At 37.6% G+C, this 19417-nt stretch overlaps 1 protein-coding gene across 1 annotated transcript; it reads right to left on the bottom strand.

The window, feature by feature from the left end:
- Positions 1–13876: 13876 nt before the first annotated feature.
- Positions 13877–19293, bottom strand: LOC139143847 (large ribosomal subunit protein uL10m-like). The gene is made up of 4 exons (XM_070714429.1): positions 19154–19293; positions 17995–18188; positions 17076–17385; positions 13877–14651 (listed from the first exon to the last, which is right to left on the bottom strand). Exons 1-4 carry the CDS (start codon positions 19170–19172, stop codon positions 14431–14433), a joined length of 744 nt encoding a protein of 247 aa, XP_070570530.1. The 5' UTR covers positions 19173–19293; the 3' UTR covers positions 13877–14430.
- Between the last annotated feature and the right edge of the window lie 124 nt (positions 19294–19417).

Raw genomic sequence — 19417 nt, 5'->3', positions numbered from 1 at the left:
ACATTGTTTTCTTGCATAAGGATCCAGTTATTCACATTTTCAAAATTCTGAAAAAAGGTTGACAAACACATAAAGACATTTTGGCGGACGATAACCGTACTTACATATGTAAAGTCACTGTCATTTTACCAAACTTACAACCAAAACTGGAACGCTTTTGCCATGTGAGAAAATGTGCCTCCAAAATGTATTTTTTTAAATCTCATCAAATTTTGAAGGGATGAGGATGACTTTAACCTGGTAACCAGCAGAAGTGGCTGTTGAAATCAGAACAGAGAAAAAAAGGTCAAAATGTAAAAGTTGAAAATCTTTCCGAAAGAGAATAAGGATTGGCCAGGTTGCTTGGGGTTACTTAGGATACAACCATCTTTGTGTCAGACGAAACCTTGGTACTTAAAGCTCACAACATAATCATTTTCAACGAATTTCAGTAAATATGTGCAAGCCCAGTCTTAAATACAGACGGGCAGAGGGGCTTTGGGTCAAAAAGGGAGAGAGATTCGTGATATCAGCTGGTATAAGCCAATTGACATCGTTGAGCGTATAGCTTTGATGTCAATTATATACAGTAAATTCAACTCGGAAAAATAGACTTTCGTCTATCGTATTCCTTAAATATTAGTCTGTTAGTATGGTAAAGTTAAAAGAAGCCATTGTAAAAACTTATGAAGCCCCTTAACTTAACAACATTTTTAATTCGTGCCTTGTATTAATGGTGACTTACTAGACTAGATAACCTGATTGCACACATTGATGGGGCTAAAAGGGCTCAGAGTTTGACCGGATTAAAGGCTATCACATCATCCTAGAAGGGTTACAGGCAAAGGGTATCACAGATGTTTGATTGATAAAAAATATCATTGTAAATCTTTGGGTCACAGAAATATGGAACACTAAGTATTATTTTCAGTGTTGATCGGCAAATGTTTTGGTTTCTCTAACAATCAAGTTAACGTGTGAACGCCGACTTGCTACATTTAACTTCACAATATCAAGTTATCAAATAGTTAACAATACCAAAACAATTTATAACGCCAAAATGCATAATCTCGTCATCAAACGACTCATATGATGCAGATATCGGACATTGTTTTCTTGCATAAGGATCCAGTTATTCACATTTTCAAAATTCTGAAAAAAGGTTGACAAACACATAAAGACATTTTGGCGGGCGACAATAGTACTTACATATGTAAAGTCACTGTCGTTTTACAAAATTTACAACCAAAATTGGAACGCTTTTGCCATGTGAGAAAATGTGCCTCCAAAATGTATTTTTTTTAAATCTCATCAAATTTTGAAGGGATGAGGATGACTTTAACCTGGTAACCAGCAGAAGAAATAGTGGCTGTTGAAATCAGAACAGAGAAAAAAAGGTCAAAATGTAAAAGTTGAAAATCTTTCCGAAAGAGAATAAGGATTGGCCAGGTTTCTTGGGGTTACTTAGGATACAACCATCTTTGTGTCAGACGAAACCTTGGTACTTAAAGCTCACAACATAATCATTTTTAACGAATTTCAGTAAATATGTGCAAGCCCAGTCTTAAATACAGACGGGCAGAGGGCTTTGGGTCAAAAAATGGAGAGAGATTCGTGATATCAGCTGGCATAAGCCAAAACTGACATCGTTGAGCGTGTGCTTTGATGTCAATTATACAACGTAAATTCAACTCGGAAAAATAGACTTTCATCTATCGTATTCCTTAAATATTAGTCTGTTAGTATGGTGAAGTTAAAAGAAGCCATTGTAAAAACTTATGAAGCCCCTCAACTTAACGACATTTTTAATTCGTGCCCTGTATTAAATGGTAACTTACTAGGCTAGTTAAACTGATTTCACACATTGATGGGGCCAAAAGGACTCAGAGATTGACCGAATTAAGGCTATCGCGTCCTGCTAGAAGGGTTACAGGCAATGGGTATCACAGATGTTTGATTGATAAAAAATATCATTGTAAATCCTTGGGTCACAGAAATATGGAACACTAAGTATTATTTTCAGTGTTGATCGGCAAATGTTTTGGTTCCTCTAACAATCAAGTTGTTATGTAGGTCATTTCCCCCACACTCATCATGACCTGAGTTCAATTAGTCTAGAACATTCTCAAGGTCACTGCCCTTGATGACCTCACAACCTTGAATTCAATTAGTCACATGTTTGGAATGTTCTGGAAAGTTGATTAGTTGTGTAAGGGAGATAATTTTAGAACAGTAATTAGCATGTCAATAAAAGTTCTAGATTGTTCTTATATGCCTTTATAAAAGGGACGTGCTCAGCTTCCAGTCAGACTTTTGGGATCGTGTCTCTTGTGTGTTACTAAACTCCAGCAGTAGTCATTCTCAAGACTTTTCAAGACCTTCACTGTCAACGCTGGATTTATACTGTGGACTTTGTGCAGCTTCAAGCCTGCAAGCCAAGGACTGTTCATTCATCCGACTGACTGTTACAACTCTGAGACTGGAGCTTTGCCGTCCCAGCTGAGATAAGTAGTCTGTACACTTTTAAAGCTTGTACTCTATCCCTGACTTAGCAATTAGTTTTGTTTTCGTAATAAATTTTGTTTAAACGGAAACTGCTGAGTTCACCCTTTTGTTCGTTTTCTCTGCACGTAACAAATTGGGGGCTTGTCCGGGATCCGAATATTTTGAGCCGTTTGACAACATTTTGCCTGCCTTTTCAAAACTACTGTATACTGTGAACTCAGCAAAATTCAATCATGGCGGAATTCAAGCCAGACGAATTTATGGATGACCTTGATCAGGACGCATTTGATTCCCTCAAAAAGACAACCTCATTGCAGTGGCCAATTTCCTTAAAGTAGATGTCAAAAGATCTATGCGCAAGCGGGAAATACAGTACCACATTGCAAAACATTTAGTTAATTCTGGCCATTTTGAGGAGTCTGCCTTAAAAGATTATGAGCCTGAGTCCTCCTTCGAACTCAAAAAATTAGAATTAGAAATACAGGCAGATTTGGAGCTTAAGAAATGGAATTAGAAAAGGAAAAATTACAAATGAAAGAAAAAGAAAGGCAGGAAAGATTAGAAATGGAAGAAAGACAGAGAGAAAAAGAATTGCGATTAGAAGAACAGCGATTACAGGTAGAAATAAAACGTTTAGAGCTTGGACAGTCAGGAAAATTCTTCCCTTCAGACAAGTTTGACATCACTAAGCATTTCAGGTTAGTTCCCCCTTTCCAAGAAAAGGATGTTGACAAATATTTTCTCCATTTTGAGAAAATTGCTCAGAGTCTGAACTGGCCTAAGAAGTCCTGGTCTATGCTTTTGCAGAGTGCTTTGGTGGGTAAAGCCAGAGAAATTTACATTCAGTTGTCAGTAGAGCAGGCTTCAGATTATGATTCTATGAAGGAATTAATACTCAAGGGCTATGAGTTGGTGCCTGAAGCTTACCATCAGAAATTTAGGGATTGTGAGAAGGTGAAGGATCAAACTTATGTTAATTTGCTCGAACAAAAGAACAACTATTTGATCGTTGGTGTTCTTCGGAAAAGGTCAGTCAGAATTATGACAAATTACGACAACTTGTTTTGATTGAGAATTTAAAAGGTGCATCCGGAGTGACATCAAGACGTTTATCAATGAACAAAAGGCAGATACATTAGAGGTTGCTGCACGTTTGGCCGATGATTATTCATTGACCCACAAATCTTCATTTCTCAACAAACCATCCCAGTCCTTTTCCTACAGAAACAATGCAGGTAAATTTAACTCCTCCTTTTCATCCAAGAATTTTTCAAAGGAGAGTAGGAAATCAAATGAAAACAGTTCACAAAATTCAAGTAACACTCCCACATCATCAGATCCCAAGTCTCAATCTCCTTCTGGCAAACAGTGTGGTACACTTTCTTGTAGTTATTGTAAGAAAGACTGATATTCAGTGTCAGATTAATTCAAATTGAAAATAAAACGTGATTGTCATAGAGGTCAAAGGGGATCGAAACCCACTGTCTTTATTTCTTTATCATCTCAATTAGAGTCTAATAATGTGTGTAAAACATTTTCTACGGGTAAACCCCTCTTATCCCCAATTAATGAGGTCGAGGTCAATTTTTCTTAAGATAGCATTATAGGTATTTTGGGAACCATTTATTCATGATGGTTTTATATCACTTTCTAGTGATTTCTCTTCCGCTACCCCTGTCAAAATTTTAAGAGATACCGGGGCTTCCCAGTCTCTTTTGTTGGCAGATACCCTGCCGTTTTCTGAAAAGTCATTTTCAGGTTCTAAAGTTCTTATTAAGGGGTAGATTGTAATGACTACATTCCTGTTCCTCTCCATAATGTCTACTTGTCTTCGGACTTTGTTTCTGGACCTGTGACTTTAGGTATTAGGCCTTTTTTGCCTTTTGAAGGGATTCACCTTCTTCTTGGAAACGACCTTGCTGGGGACAAGGTCATTACTAATCCACTTGTGACTGATAATCCTAGTTTAGATCAAAATCCAGAGCCAATAGAGGAAGACATTCCCGGCCTTTTTCCCTTCATGTGCTATTACTCGAGCCATGTCAAAGAAAACTTCCGAGAATCAAATACTCTCAAAATAATGTCACAGATGTTGACTTAAATGACACCTTTCTCAGTCAGGTGTTTGACACGGATCATTCCGTTATCCCTCGTGGATTTGAAACTTCCAGTAAAACTTCTGCTGACCAAAGTCAGACATTTTCTAGATCAAATCTCATTGCAGAACAACACAAAGACCCAGATATTTTGTCTTTGTTTGACAGGGTAGATGATGAAGGTAAAACTTCAGATAGCTCTGTTTCCTATTATACAAAATCTGGTATTCTCATGCGTAAATGGAGACCTCCAGACGTCTTTGGTTGATGACGATTGGGCTATAAAACATCAAATTGTGGTTCCAAAGCCCTACCGTGCTGAATATTGCGCCTGCCCATGAAACCCCCTGGGCTGGTCATTAAGGAGTCAGGAAAACTTATCATAAAATTCTCAGTCACTTTTATTGGCCTTATCTCAGGCAGGATGTAGCACATTTCTGTAAAACTTGTCACACATGTCAAATGGTAGGAAAGCCAAATCAGACCATTCCAAAGGCCCCTTTACAGCCAATTCCTGCATTTCAAGAACCATTTAGTAGGATACTAATAGACTGTGTTGGGCCCCTACCAAAAACAAGATCAGGAAATGAGTACATGTTGACAATTATGTGTACATCAACTCGGTTCCCAGAAGCCATACCACTGAGAAATATAAAGACAAAGACTATAGTGAGAGCTTTAGTCAAATTTTTCACTTTATTTGGCCTCCCTAAATGTGTCCAGTCCGATCAAGGCTCCAACTTTATGTCTGGTATTTTTCAACAAGTAATGGATCAGCTAGGCATTAAACAGTATAGGTCATCCGCCTATCATCCAGAAAGTCAGGGTGCTCTTGAGCGATTTCATCAAACTTTGAAAAACATGATTAGGACCTACTGTTTTGACACAGAGAAGCAGTGGGATGAAGGAATTCATTTTCTGCTCTTCGCTGTTAGAGAGTCAATTCAAGAGTCTCTTGGTTTTAGCCCATTTGAGCTTGTATTTGGACATACAGTCCGTGGCCCACTTAAGCTCGTTAAAGAGAAATTCCTATCAGACGATGATGATTGTCTGAATATTTTGCAATATGTGTCAGATTTTCGTACGAAACTCTCTAAAGCATGTGAATTAGCCAGAGAAAATCTTGAGTCATCTCAGCAGTCAATGAAAACCAAATATGATAAAAGCACCTCAAAACGGAAGTTTGAACCAGGTCAAAAAGTTCTTGTTCTACTTCCAATTCCTGGCAAACCACTCCATGCTCGTTACTTTGGGCCATACCTAATTGATAAGAAATTGAGTGATTTAAATTACATCATAATAACACCTGACAGGCGAAAACAAAAACAGCTATGTCACATAAATATGCTTAAGCCATATTTGGATAGGGATAATCCTACTATAACTCAGCCTGTCAGTGCAGTCAGTTCAACCATTATGAAGATAGTGATACTGAAACTGACTTGAGTGAAAATACTCTAAACTCAAAGCTGGGCTCGGTCAAGCTTCAGAACTCAGAAATCCTGGAGAAGCTGGAGTCTACAAAGTTGGCACACCTCCAGCCAGAACAACAACAACAGGTGAAAGAACTGCTCCATGAATATAAACACCTGTTTCAAGATGTTCCAACGAGGACAAACGTCATCTATCACGACGTTGATGTTGGGGACAGTAAGCCTGTAAAACAACATCCATACAGACTGAATCCAACAAAAGCGAAATATCTCCAGGAAGAAGTCAAATACCTGCTGGACAATGACTTTATTGAACCCAGTAAAAGTAACTGGAGTTCGCCGTGCATACTTGTTCCCAAATCAGATCACAGTTATCGTATGTGCACGGACTTTAGGAAGGTCAACACTTTAACAAAGACAGACACTTTCCCAATCCCGAGGATTGATGACTGCATCGACCGAGTGGGAAAAGCCAAGTATGTGACGAAATTTGACCTACTGAAGGGATTTTGGCAAGTCCCTCTGACGGATCGTGCTCGTGAAATATCCGCCTTTGTTACACCAGACGGATTGTTCCAGTACAAGGTGATGCCATTCGGATGAAGAACTCTCCGGCAACGTTCCAACGGATGATCAACGACGTCATATCCGGGCTAGACGGGTGTGCAGCCTACGTTGACGACGTCGTCCTGTATAGTGACACCTGGGAGGAACACATCAAGCTCATGCGGAAGTTCTTTGAGAGACTGAGCAAAGCAATGTTGACTGTCAACCTTGCCAAATCTGAGTTTGGTTGGCGCTAGGGTAACTTACCTCGGACATACTGTAGGACAGAGTGAGGTAAAACCTGTTGATGCCAAAATCAGTGCCATTTCAAGTTTTCCCATACCAAACTGCAAACGACAACTGATGCGCTTTCTCGGTATGGCTGGTTACTACAGAAAATTCTGTCCAATTTCTCCACAATTACTGAGCCTTTGACTAACTTACTTAAAAAGAAAGTAAAGTTTGTTTGGTCAGAGCAATGCCAACAGGCATTTGATACACTTAAAGCCATACTGCAAAGTGCTCCAGTGTTGTCTGCACCAGATTTCACTTTGCCATTCAAATTAGCTGTGGATGCTAGTGATACGGCTGCTGGTGCTGTTTTATTGCAAGAGGATAGTCATGGTGTAGATCATCCTGTTTGCTATTTTTCACGCAAATTTAACAAATCCCAGAGAAACTACTCTACAATTGAAAAGAGTGTTTATCTTTGATATTAGCTTTACAGCATTTTGAAGTTATGTTACTTCTTCAAATCAGCCAATAGTGGTTTATATTGATCACAACCCTCTTGTATTTCTACAGAAATTTAAAGGCAAAAATCAGAGATTGCTTAGATGGAGTTTAATGTTACAGGAGTTTAATCTTGACATTAGACATATCAAAGGCAGAGACAATTTATAATTGCAGACTGTCTCTCTCGTATTTAGAGTTTATTGTTGTTCACTTTCAAGAAATTTTACTTTAGAGTAAAACAAATTTGAGTACTTAAATCCTTTTCAAGATTACATTTGTAAAAGAAAGATTTTTCTTTGAAAATTTTCTTTTTTTGAAGAGGGGTGTGTTATGTAGGTCATTTCCCCCACACTCATCATGACCTGAGTTCAATTAGTCTAGAACATTCTCAAGGTCACTGCCCTTGATGACCTCACAACCTTGAATTCAATTAGTCATGTTTGGAATGTTCTGGAAAGTTGTTAGTTGTGTAAGGGAGATAATTTTAGAACAGTAATTAGCATGTCAATAAAGTTCTAGATTGTTCTTATATGCCTTTATAAAAGGGACGTGCTCAGCTTCCAGTCAGACTTTTGGGATCGTGTCTCTTGTGTGTTACTAAACTCCAGCAGTAGTCATTCTCAAGACTTTTCAAGACCTTCACTGTCAACGCTGGATTTATACTGTGGACTTTGTGCAGCTTCAAGCCTGCAAGCCAAAGGACTGTTCATTCATCCGACTGACTGTTACAACTCTGAGACTGAGCTTTGCCGTCCCAGCTGAGATAAGTAGTCTGTACACTTTTAAAGCTTGTACTCTATCCCTGACTTAGCAATTAGTTTTGTTTTCGTAATAAATTTTGTTTAAACGGAAACTGCTGAGTTCACCCTTTGTTCGTTTTCTCTGCACGTAACAAAGTTAACGTGTGAACGCCGACTTGCTACATTTAACTTCACAATATCAAGTTATCAAATAGTTAACAATACCAAAACAATTTATAACGCCGAAATGCATAATCTCGTCATCAAACGACTCATATGATGCAGATATCGGACATTGTTTTCTTGCACAAGGATCCAGTTATTCACATTTTCAAAATTCTGAAAAAAGGTTGACAAACACATAAAGACATTTTGGCGGACGATAACCGTACTTACATATGTAAAGTCACTGTCATTTTACCAAACTTACAACCAAAACTGGAACGCTTTTTTCATGTGAGAAAATGTGCCTAAAAATGTATTTTTTTAAATCTCATCAAATTTTGAAGGGATGAGGATGACTTTAACCTGGTAACCAGCAGAAGTGGCTGTTGAAATCAGAACAGAGAAAAAAGGTCAAAATGTAAAAGTTGAAAATCTTTCCGAAAGAGAATAAGGATTGGCCAGGTTTCTTGGGGCTACTTAGGATACGACCATCGTTGTGTCAGATGAAACCTCGATACTTGAAGCTCACAACATAATCATTATTATTTCACTAATTTAATAAATATGTGCCAGCCCATTCTTAAATACAGACATGCAGAGGGCTTTGGTTTAGAAAGTGGAGAGAGAGAGAGAGAGAGAGAGAGAGAGAGAGAGAGAGATTCGTGATATCAGCTTGCACAAGCCAATTAACATAGTTAAGCGTGTACTGTGGTGTCAATTATACAACGTAAATTCAACTCGGAAAAATAGGCTATCGTCTATCGAAAATATATTCCTTAAATATTGGTCTGTACGAAAGGTAAAGGTAAAATGAGCCATTGTAAAAACGTATGAAACCCCTTAACGACATTTTTAATTCGTGCCTTGTATTAAATGGTGGCTTACTAGACAATGACATTATCGTAAAATTAAAAATAATTCCAGTTAGTCACACGGTTTTTTTTCATTTAAATTAGAGTCTTTACTGTAGTAAAGTTTTACTTTAGTGATATTTTACGATGAGAAAATTTAGCATGGTGACCCCCATATCTTTTCTGTGATATTTGATTATTCTCATATGCCAGAATTCAAAACTCCTAGATAACTTTCGAGTTAATAATGATAGTAACAATAATTTTGTTCAGTTTATACAACTGCATTCTTGTTCTACTTCCTACAGTGTGTTGAACTGTCCAGTGTTCAGCTTGCGAGCACAGCCTGTGAATATGTACCCCGCATTTCTATCGTTGACAAATGACTTTCACTCTGGATTCGAATTCAATTATCACCCAAAATTCATATATGCAGATTTTTGTCGACAAACTGAATACTGTGTGTTTCAGCATGCTGTAGGGAGACAGCAAGAAACTGTATTTGATAATACTGCATAGAAATATTGAAAAAAAATATCAACAGTTGCAGCTTCTGCTCCAATACTTGTTTTTTCACAAAAATTTATACATTTTTAGATTGTCTCGAGACAAAAGTAATGATATGCGACAAAATGGTTTTAAATCTTCTTTAATTATTACTAACTTTAGAACAATTGGATGACATTCAAATGTTATTAGATTTTCATTGAATTACCCGACAAACCTTGGAATCGTAAAAAATGGAACCTAAAAAAATTTCAGGTCCCACAGTCAGAGCAAAATTTTCAAGGTCCCCTCTACTACTCTAAAAATTTTTGAATCACAAATTCCTCCAGCCCCCCCCCCCCCCAGGTAACTGTTTTTTGTGATCGCAGCCTAAGTGGTGTACATTGTGTATTGCTATTTGATATGCTGTATGATGTGGGCTTATCCTTTATTGACTTATTGTACATTCACTTATTGTGTAGTGACTTGTTGCAGGTTGTTTCTTGTGAAGGGTGCTTTACATTACTGCAACCACCAAACCTGTATCAAAACGATCTGTTTTGACATCGCCATCACCCTGTTAAGAAAAATACAGAAAAAAAGAGTTACTTTTACAAATCTAGGCAAGGGAGATAGGGTATGGAGATCAAGGGAACTCCATAATTCGGCATACTACGACTTTCAGTGAGAATAGGATAACACAAACTCACATATCACCTGCTAATCACTCAGATGCCTTTTAACAGTCACATAACATCTTCCGCAAAAAGTAACAATTTGTTGCCCTCCCCATGCACTCTAAGTGCTTTATGAAATGTGCATTCATATACCTTCATGCATAAAGGCATTATTTGTTTAATAGTTTTCGACCATATCTTACTACATGTTTTCGGGTATAAACCTTGTGGTCTAATACATTCTTGATCAACTGTTCATGTGTCAGTTTTGAGTTGGAGTTTGTTCAATACATACAAGAAAGTATACAGGCCACATACAGGGAAAGCAATATGAATTTCTTCAGTCCAATCAGTTTTGTATAACACATATCTGTATTTTGACAGCTGATTTTTGCCAGTAATTTTTCTTTGGCATGTCGCTCAATTAAACCCAGTAAATGAAAACTATGGGAAAATTTCGACTAATTTTAAAAAAGAGATTTGTTTATACTTAACATGTCCTCCAAATCCACATGCTTACAGCAAGCTTTCAATTTGAACACAGACAGCACACAAGTACGACAGTAAGCTTATCCTATTGGACATATAACTGTGTCAAGCCCATATTCTAACAACTTAAGATTCAGCTTTAAACACATATTAATAATCAGCTGAATAGTTAAACAAGACTATGATGTATTTACCTTCAACATAGTCCCTCTTGGTTCGAGCAGGTCTGCCAATATCTGACAGTTCATGAACGATGACAGGAAATGACTCATACAACATCGGTTAGTCACGTAGGCTGTTTCCGTTACTGCCACCACTTCCAAACATTTGCAGAATTTTCCCTTTTTCTTACCTTATTTGCATATTTTTGATACTGTCATGCTCATTTGAACAAATTCACATCTCGACCCCTGGATCCACCTGTACACCAACTATCAAGATGGTAGGTGAGGCGGTTTGGGAGTTTTTGATGTGGACGGACATACTTCCACACATACATACATACATATATACATACATACATACAGACAGACAAACAGACAGATAGACAGACATACAGATGCCACTGACTAACCATATAAGCTCTCTGTGGTATTTATACATATACCAAATATGAGCTAAGTTATGGAATATATTTCTTGGAGACCAAACCTGCTAAAATAACCTTCAGCTTTGCTATCTATTGATTTTTTCACTGCATTTCAACTCCAAATACAGTTTACCTATCAAATGCTGACTAAATCACCACATTATGTACTCCATTAAGTTACTTTAGGTATAAAATCGCCAAAAATAAGAAAATCTTTTCTCAATATTTATCAATTTTGTTCATATCAACACAATCTGAGTAAGTTTTAAGGTACTGCCACTCAATGGAACCTTAATGATAAATTTCAAACCAGCATTGGAAGTGGTTGCTGGAAAGATATTTTTACTAAGAACAACAAAGAAAAAACACACAATTGTTCATCTCATCCTGACATGGTAATATATATATAAGAACATTTATATGGATTTGCAAACCAAATTTCAAATCAATATAGCAGACTATATCTGTGACTTTTTTCCATCAACAATTAGGAAAAAACTTCACAAAAACACAAAATTGAAGATATTTCCTCTGAAAATTTAAAACAAGGAACCTAGCTCCTTTGTGTTATGCAGAGAATAACTTTTTGTGACAAATATGTTGATAAAAGAGAAAACCTTTGTTAGCCCACTTCACCCACCAAATGGCAAAAATAGCTGCAAAAACATGTACATAATTAAAGATTTTATCATAACTTGAACATATTTCAGTGAAATCATCAGTAGGAACATGCCTACTAAATATCAAAGCTTTTCTTGACCAAAAATGGCAAAAATTACCTCAAAAATACAAAATTTCCAATTTCATCCTAATTTAAATATATCATATGAAGAGAAACCCAAGGAACCTGTATACCAAATACAATTAGATATTATTCCCTAATCTTCGACTCGTGGTGACACGGTCATTACGTCACTCTTATTTTCCGAGCTGAACGAAGAAAAATATTAGGGAATAATATACTTATCACATGCACAAGCCAAGAATTAAAAGTTTTCCATGACGATTCCGCATTTAAACTTTTGAACTACTTTAGGAATAATATCAGTACGCCGTGCGCAAGTTTTCAATCATTTCCAGTAATCCGTCACGTGTGTGAGCGATGAACACGGCATTCATGTTCGTTACGTTTGTGTATAGAACAAATGCCAGAGGACCTCTCGGTCTACACCTACCTTCCGCAAAGTTATACTCTATTTCAAAGATAGCATAGGTCTAGAAATTTATCAGAGATGAAGATACGCTATTTTTCGGGAACAAATATCGACTGAATCTCTGAATCGGCGCAAAAACTGTAAACGTCGCGTCTGACCCTGTTTGCAATGCTTAGGAACCCACGGTAATGGGACCAGCTTCGAGTTCCTTGTTTCTGCAAATTATTCACATAATTCCTTCGGGATATACAGGCGGTACACTCTTGTGTTTACATTGTTCGGATTATCAATGTCGTAGTCTGTGAAAATATTGATTTCATTACATGACTTTTGGAGGCATGGACACCGCACTTGACCCCCTTGTTGCAGTAGAAACCATATGTCTACCGTGGTCTAGTCTACTGCATGAAAGTACATAGTGCGTCAAAAGTTCAGGTGTTGGCGGGGTCCATATGAATACGAACCCCCATGCATATCGGCGACAAAACTAAAACACGAGGTCTCAAAAATTTGCCTAGTTGATGTATTGTCAGACTCTAATGATCATGACTAATGTTTGCGATATTTTCACGTCAGACACATTTTGATCGCAGGAGAAATACCGGCCGCCATGTTGTTTGTTTACATTTATGAGTACACCGAAGATCGACGCAAAAAAAGGTCCGACGTAGAACGACCAGAGAATAAATCCCATATTTTTTGTTTGGAGACGACAAACTTGGCTTGTGCATGTGATAAAAGATATCATATGTGTAGAAGAAAAATATTTTTGACCAAAAATTGGGAAAATTGCCCCAAGATTACAAATATGAAAATTTCACTACAATTTGTACAAACTTGACTAAGATCATCCCGAGAAACATGGTGACCAACTTTGGAAGCAATCCAACAAGTGGTTTCAGAGTAGGATTTTTGACTAAAAACTGAAAAAATTACCCCAAAAATACAAACATGCAAATTTCACCCCAACTTGTACACAACTAAGTTAGAATACCTAAAGGAACCTGCATGCCAAGTTTCAACCCAATCTAACCAATGATTACAAAGTTTTAGCAATTTGCAGATTTTTTCCTTTTCTCCCCTCATTTGCATATTTTTGACACTGGCGCATTTATTTGAACAAATTCACATCTTCACCCCTGCATGCACCTGCACACCAATACTAAGATGGTAAGTGCTGCAGTTTTTGGAGTTTTTGATATGAACAAACTAACAGACATGCATACATACATACATACATACATACATACATACATATTTAGTACATACATACACACACATGCAAATGAAATGCAAATGAACCTTATAAGATAAGCTCTCTTTGGTATATACATATACCAAATACAAGCTACAAATATTTGTTGAACTTAAATGACAATCTGCACCAGTTCATACCACACCAAAGCAATGAATCAGACAAAAGACAGTTCATTCTTTTACTGATAGTCTCCCTCATGACAAAAACCTGATATTTATTTCCTATATAATGCACAATTCGGGGCAGATGAATATTCCACATTGATAAAGAATTATTAGCATAAAATTCCAATACCAAAACAATGCTCATTAATATTATTTGCATAAATTAATACTAATCTGCCCCGTATCTTGCACTAATAGTTATTTCCAGATCCAAGTATCTATATTGTAATTTTTCACTCCAATGAATTCAGAGACTGTGGCAGCCCTGGCTTTGAGGGAAGTTGGAGAAACATAACCATTGTTGCGGAGCTTTCTACATGTAATCCGAGGGGATCAGTGAGATGAGGTCTGTAAACAATACCAGTCCGCTAAAAACACAATACAGTACATCCATGATGCAAATTTATAACCCTTTCACAACCATGGTTTGACCTGTTTACATTGTTTTCTATGACAAAGAGTTAAAGCCTGTCACACTCCTCACTGTATCTTCATATCACTGTGCCATATCCGTTCCCCTAGTCAAGTCTACAATGCTACATATGTTCTCTCCGTACTTGGCATTAGCTTTGTTCACTTGGTGTCTGTTCCTCTGCCAGCTGTTTTGCATACTGATCCAAGTTCATTATCAGTCTCTGTTGATTGCTTTGTAACAGCGACCTCAACCGAGAGATTGGGGTAGTCATCAAGCCGACTAATTGTCCTTGTAAAGCATGTAAAGAGGGTAGTTGAGAATATTTCACCATGTCAGGCACAGACATCAGTTGATTCTCCACTTTTCCACCTGTATAACAAACGAAAAAATACCGTCAAGGACAGTGTGCTCTCATTTGGTTTGAATTGGTCCATTCAAGAAATATTTAAACCAGAAAAACGAGAATGACAAAAGTAAATAAGGTCTGAAACTTTAGGTACTGGAGGTCAACTTTAGAAACACACATAGCAGAGGAATGTTTCAGCACAGTCCCTCTTGACTTCAGCAGGTCTGCCAATATGTATCAGTTCATGAACAAAGACAGGAAATGACTCAGTCAGTGGAGTAGGCTGTTTCAGTCACTGCCACCACTCCTACTCATTTGCAGGATTTTCCCTTTCTATTATGTCATTTGTATATTTTGACACTGACATGTTCATTTGAACAAATTCACATCTCCACCCCTGGGTTCACCTGTACACAAAATACCAAGATGGTAGGTGCGGCGCTTTGGGAGTTTTTAATGTGGACGGACATACATCCACACATACTGACTAACATACATACGTACATGCATACATACATACAGACAGACATATAGACGCCTCTGACTCACCATATAAGCTCTCTTTGGTATTTACACATATACCAAATATGAGCTAAAAACAAACAAATTGGGGTCACCATGCAAAGTTCAGTACCAGAGAAACAATTACCTAAAATTTACCGATATTTGAAATTAAAAATGGCCCCATTCCGGTGTTAACTCTATGGAGAAAATTTAAATTTTTGATTTTCGAAAAAATAAAAACAGTTGAAATTTTTCTCACTCCTTGAGCTTTAAAATGAGCCCCAACAAGTGGTAGATTAGAAAAGAATTATTAAAATTTGAGGATTTGAATATTTGTCACCGCTGCACATTCTACCTGAACATATACTAAGCTTTGAGGTTGTACTCATTCGACAACACAAAACTAGTTTGCAATTGACTCATTATTTCAACAAAGCTGGTCATTTTGCAGCTAAGATCTTGTAAAAAATTTGTAGAGTAACTTAAGTTTATGATGCTGTGAAGACACTTTGCCTTACACAACCAAGACTGAGGTAGATGTGTTTAAGGTAGAACGCACCTCGGGGACAGATATTTGGACTCTCAAACTTCTACAATTCTTTTCTGATATACCATTTTGGGGTTCATTTAAAAGCTCTTGGTGTAAGAAAACTTTTTACTGGCTTTGTTTTTGAAATTTGAAAATTTTATTTTTCTCTATAGAGTTAACACAGGGATGGTGACCATTGAATTTTAAATATCTGTAAATCTTGGATCATTTGTTTCTCAAGTACCAAAATTTGCTTGGTGACCCCCGATTTTTATTCTTGATTTTGAAAGACAATGGTTGAAAGCCTCCTCATGGATAGTTTTAGCAAAAGTTTAAGTCTTTCTCTTTCGAGGCACATACTACCTTAACAATGCAACTGCCACCATAAAGTTATGACACTTTGTTGCTTGGAATGGGAATTTTGTTTTCAGATGATGGTGCTGCTGACCGATTAAACATGTACATTTTGAAAGCAAAACAGAGAAATACCCAGCCACTTTGTTGATTATATTGTGACTTTGATTGGTAATTGCCAAGGCAATTGTTCTTGTCAGTACATACGTAGAAAACAGATCTGGTAACATCAACTTCAGGCAGAATTCACCTTGGGGATAGATAACAGGACTCTCAAATTTCTACAATACTTTTCTTGTCTACCTCTTGTGGGGACTCATTTTAAAGCTCTTGGAGTAAGACAATTTTCATTGAAGCAGTTTTTTGATAATTGAGAGTTAACACAGAGATGGTGGCAATTTTGAAATTTAAATATTTGTAAATAATTGGTAATCATAGGTAATTTATTTCTCTTGTACTAAACTCTGCGAGGTCATACATGAATTTTATTCTGATTTAGAAAGAGAATAGTTGACAGTTTCATTGAGGAAAGTTTGGGCATAATAAGTCTTCCACTGTCTTGGCGCATAGTACCTTTATTAATTGGCAGCAGGGGTTACACACATAAAGTACTGATACTTTTGGATGAAGGTTGATGCAGTACAAAACATGCCTTGTGTTTCATCAACCTCCCCAATACCATGACTATTAGAAGTTTTGATGTTATTGAAAATCACAACTCCTGATTGGTACTAGATGAATGGCATGTCAAATATACTAGTAATCTAAACAGAGTTGAAGCCATGAGTTCACTGGGTACAAAACGTACATTCTAATTATTTCTTGCGAGTGGTATATTGTAACCCCTTTGGGAAAGTCATGTAAATTTCTTTTCTGAACTTAGGAAGACGGCATTTTCCTTCTGTCTTTCATTTTCCAACACATTGTTTTCCTAACTACATGTTCTTACCAGATTTAATAATACAGAAAACGTAACAAAAGATAACATGGGGTGACAGGTTACGGTTAGTGCATCCACAGGAAAAGCCTAACAATATAAGCACCAAGACTGTCCACATACCTAGAAGAAAGACCTTTGGCACTGTCTTGGTGATTTTAATCAGCTCCTTCACTTTCGGCTCATCACCGGCAACATACAGGTTTGTGCTGACTGCAAGGGAAGTCATATTGACATATCTGCTCTCTTGTAGTGTCTGCCTCATCACCATGTTTGGATACCATCTCAGCTGGAGGCCTTGTTTTCTAAGTTTGCGGCCGAACTTCTTCTTCTCCTCCGCAGAAAGTCCGCTGTCGTGAAGGACGGCCACAAGTTGGTTCTGTTCCAACATCTCCCTTGCCTCTCTCTTCAGAAGCTCTTCCCATGGATTTATCTACAGCACAGATATCAAATCAGATTCTCACTACCACATCATTATTACTTCTATGGCAAATATTTCGCTTTGGAATTTTATGGCGTAATATTACACTGTAATTTTCCTTGTGAATACCAATTCTTATACCACCATGGTTAGGCCCAAACCCATTGTTCTCAGTGGTGTTTGTGGACCTGCTTAAAGGGAATTGGGATGAACGGGTTACAACATGAAAATCCCCTTCTCAACTGACTCAAGCGTAAAATTTAATATAATACAACATGTATACTTGCACTTGTTATTTTACTTTGTGGAATTTTCCAAATGTGGTCACACCTTCTACCTTGCATAAAAAATACATTATAGATTCATCGGGTTCAAATGGCAAAAATTCAAAACAAAGGAAACAGACACATCAATTGAAGTATTAGTGAGCTACATTTTCACCACCTTTGCACCACCATGGTTTGACCCAAACCCACTGTTATCAATGGTGAGTGTGAATCTGTTCACTGGGTATTGGGGCGAACAGGTTGAGACATTTGGTGGAGTCATGAGATCAGCTGGCATCGGTGATCAAACAACACCCAAGTATAACTCCACTGTATTCCATTCTTTAATACCGACCTTTTTCTCTGTCTCTTCTGTCGGAACTTGTTGGTTTGCACACATTTCTGCCAGTGATCGATCATCTACTGGGGGTTTGTACTGAGTGAATGCCACCATTTTGGCCTTGACAAAAGGTAGTGGTTTCTTCCGCCGTGTACTGACGGTCTTGGAGCCATTTCTGACGACTGCCCATGATGTGGTAAAGAATGGCACTGCCAAATTAAGAAGATATATGAACTTTGATGCATATTCTGACAATGCAATTTTTTCCTTACTGGCTATTCCACAAAAATTTTACGAGAAAAATCTGTGTACATTTGTGTGCAGTCATGAATTCAGTCAGCTAAGGTAGTATTTATCTCAAAAAGCTGATATTGTGATAACATGTGCATAACCTTATGAAAGGTATATTATGTACAGGGTTTATGTTTAAAATAAAATGAAAGTCTCAAACAGGTTAAGGCTCGAAAATTGTGATCACTGATCTGAACACATGCACTGCTGTCAGCTTCAAGCCAAACCTCAAGCGCATAGGCCCTGCATCCCTGTTGTGGCTAGACTGGTCCCAAGTCACTTGGCTCCTCTCAGCAGCAGTTACTAGCTGCTTTAACCCCACGATCTACGCAACAGCCTACAAATGACGCGGCAGTCTACTAAAGTTTATTCCTTATGTTTATTCTGTTTTGATATTTATAGGACTTCGAGCAAGTCTATGTCGTGGCCTGAGGTGCACCTAGTACCTCAGACCACGACAGGGTATATAGCGCCCTCAACTGAAATTTCGGAATGTCGGTGTAGTAGGAAAGCGTTGTTGTTGATAGTACGCGCAAAAATGGTACACTCAACACGTATAACAGGTGGAAAGGGGCAAAGCAGTTCTTACACTGTTTTACAACCCTGTTCTGGCTTTTGCCACGCCACAATCCTGGGCAGCAAAACTTCCTGGCTGTGGCACTATCATACATGTATGTACCACAGGCTCTTGACTCAATGCAGGCGAACCGCTCGCCGTCATTGATGCATTTTACATTGTGAACTTATGTGCAGACAATGAATGCTAGAAATACACTTTCAACTTATTTTGACATATTGTGCTATCCGATCAAATCACAAAATACGCTTTAGGTCTCAAAAAAGAGCATGGTTTCAAATACAACTTCGGAGAACATGTACTCACATTTTTTGAACGTCGCCATCTTGACTACTACATTATTATTGCAGGAACGGTATGTACTTATGGTTGTTTAGGAATTTACAATTTAAATTTTTTCGAAATACTTCTTTTATAGAATAGACGATAGTTTTTATTACATTTACTTTTAAGTAAGTGATTTTAATGGACATTTGTAAGTTTTGAAATAAATGCAGGAACCGAAGAGTAATAAAATGCTCCTACCCTACGTGGAGTGGGAAAGCCCGGCGCAGGCTGTCTGTAATCCTG

This window comes from Ptychodera flava, chromosome 11 (assembly GCF_041260155.1).
Source record: "Ptychodera flava strain L36383 chromosome 11, AS_Pfla_20210202, whole genome shotgun sequence".
Classification (NCBI taxonomy): domain Eukaryota; kingdom Metazoa; phylum Hemichordata; class Enteropneusta; family Ptychoderidae; genus Ptychodera; species Ptychodera flava.
Note: the sequence above shows the minus strand (reverse complement) of the source record. Positions and strands in the feature narration are given on the sequence as shown.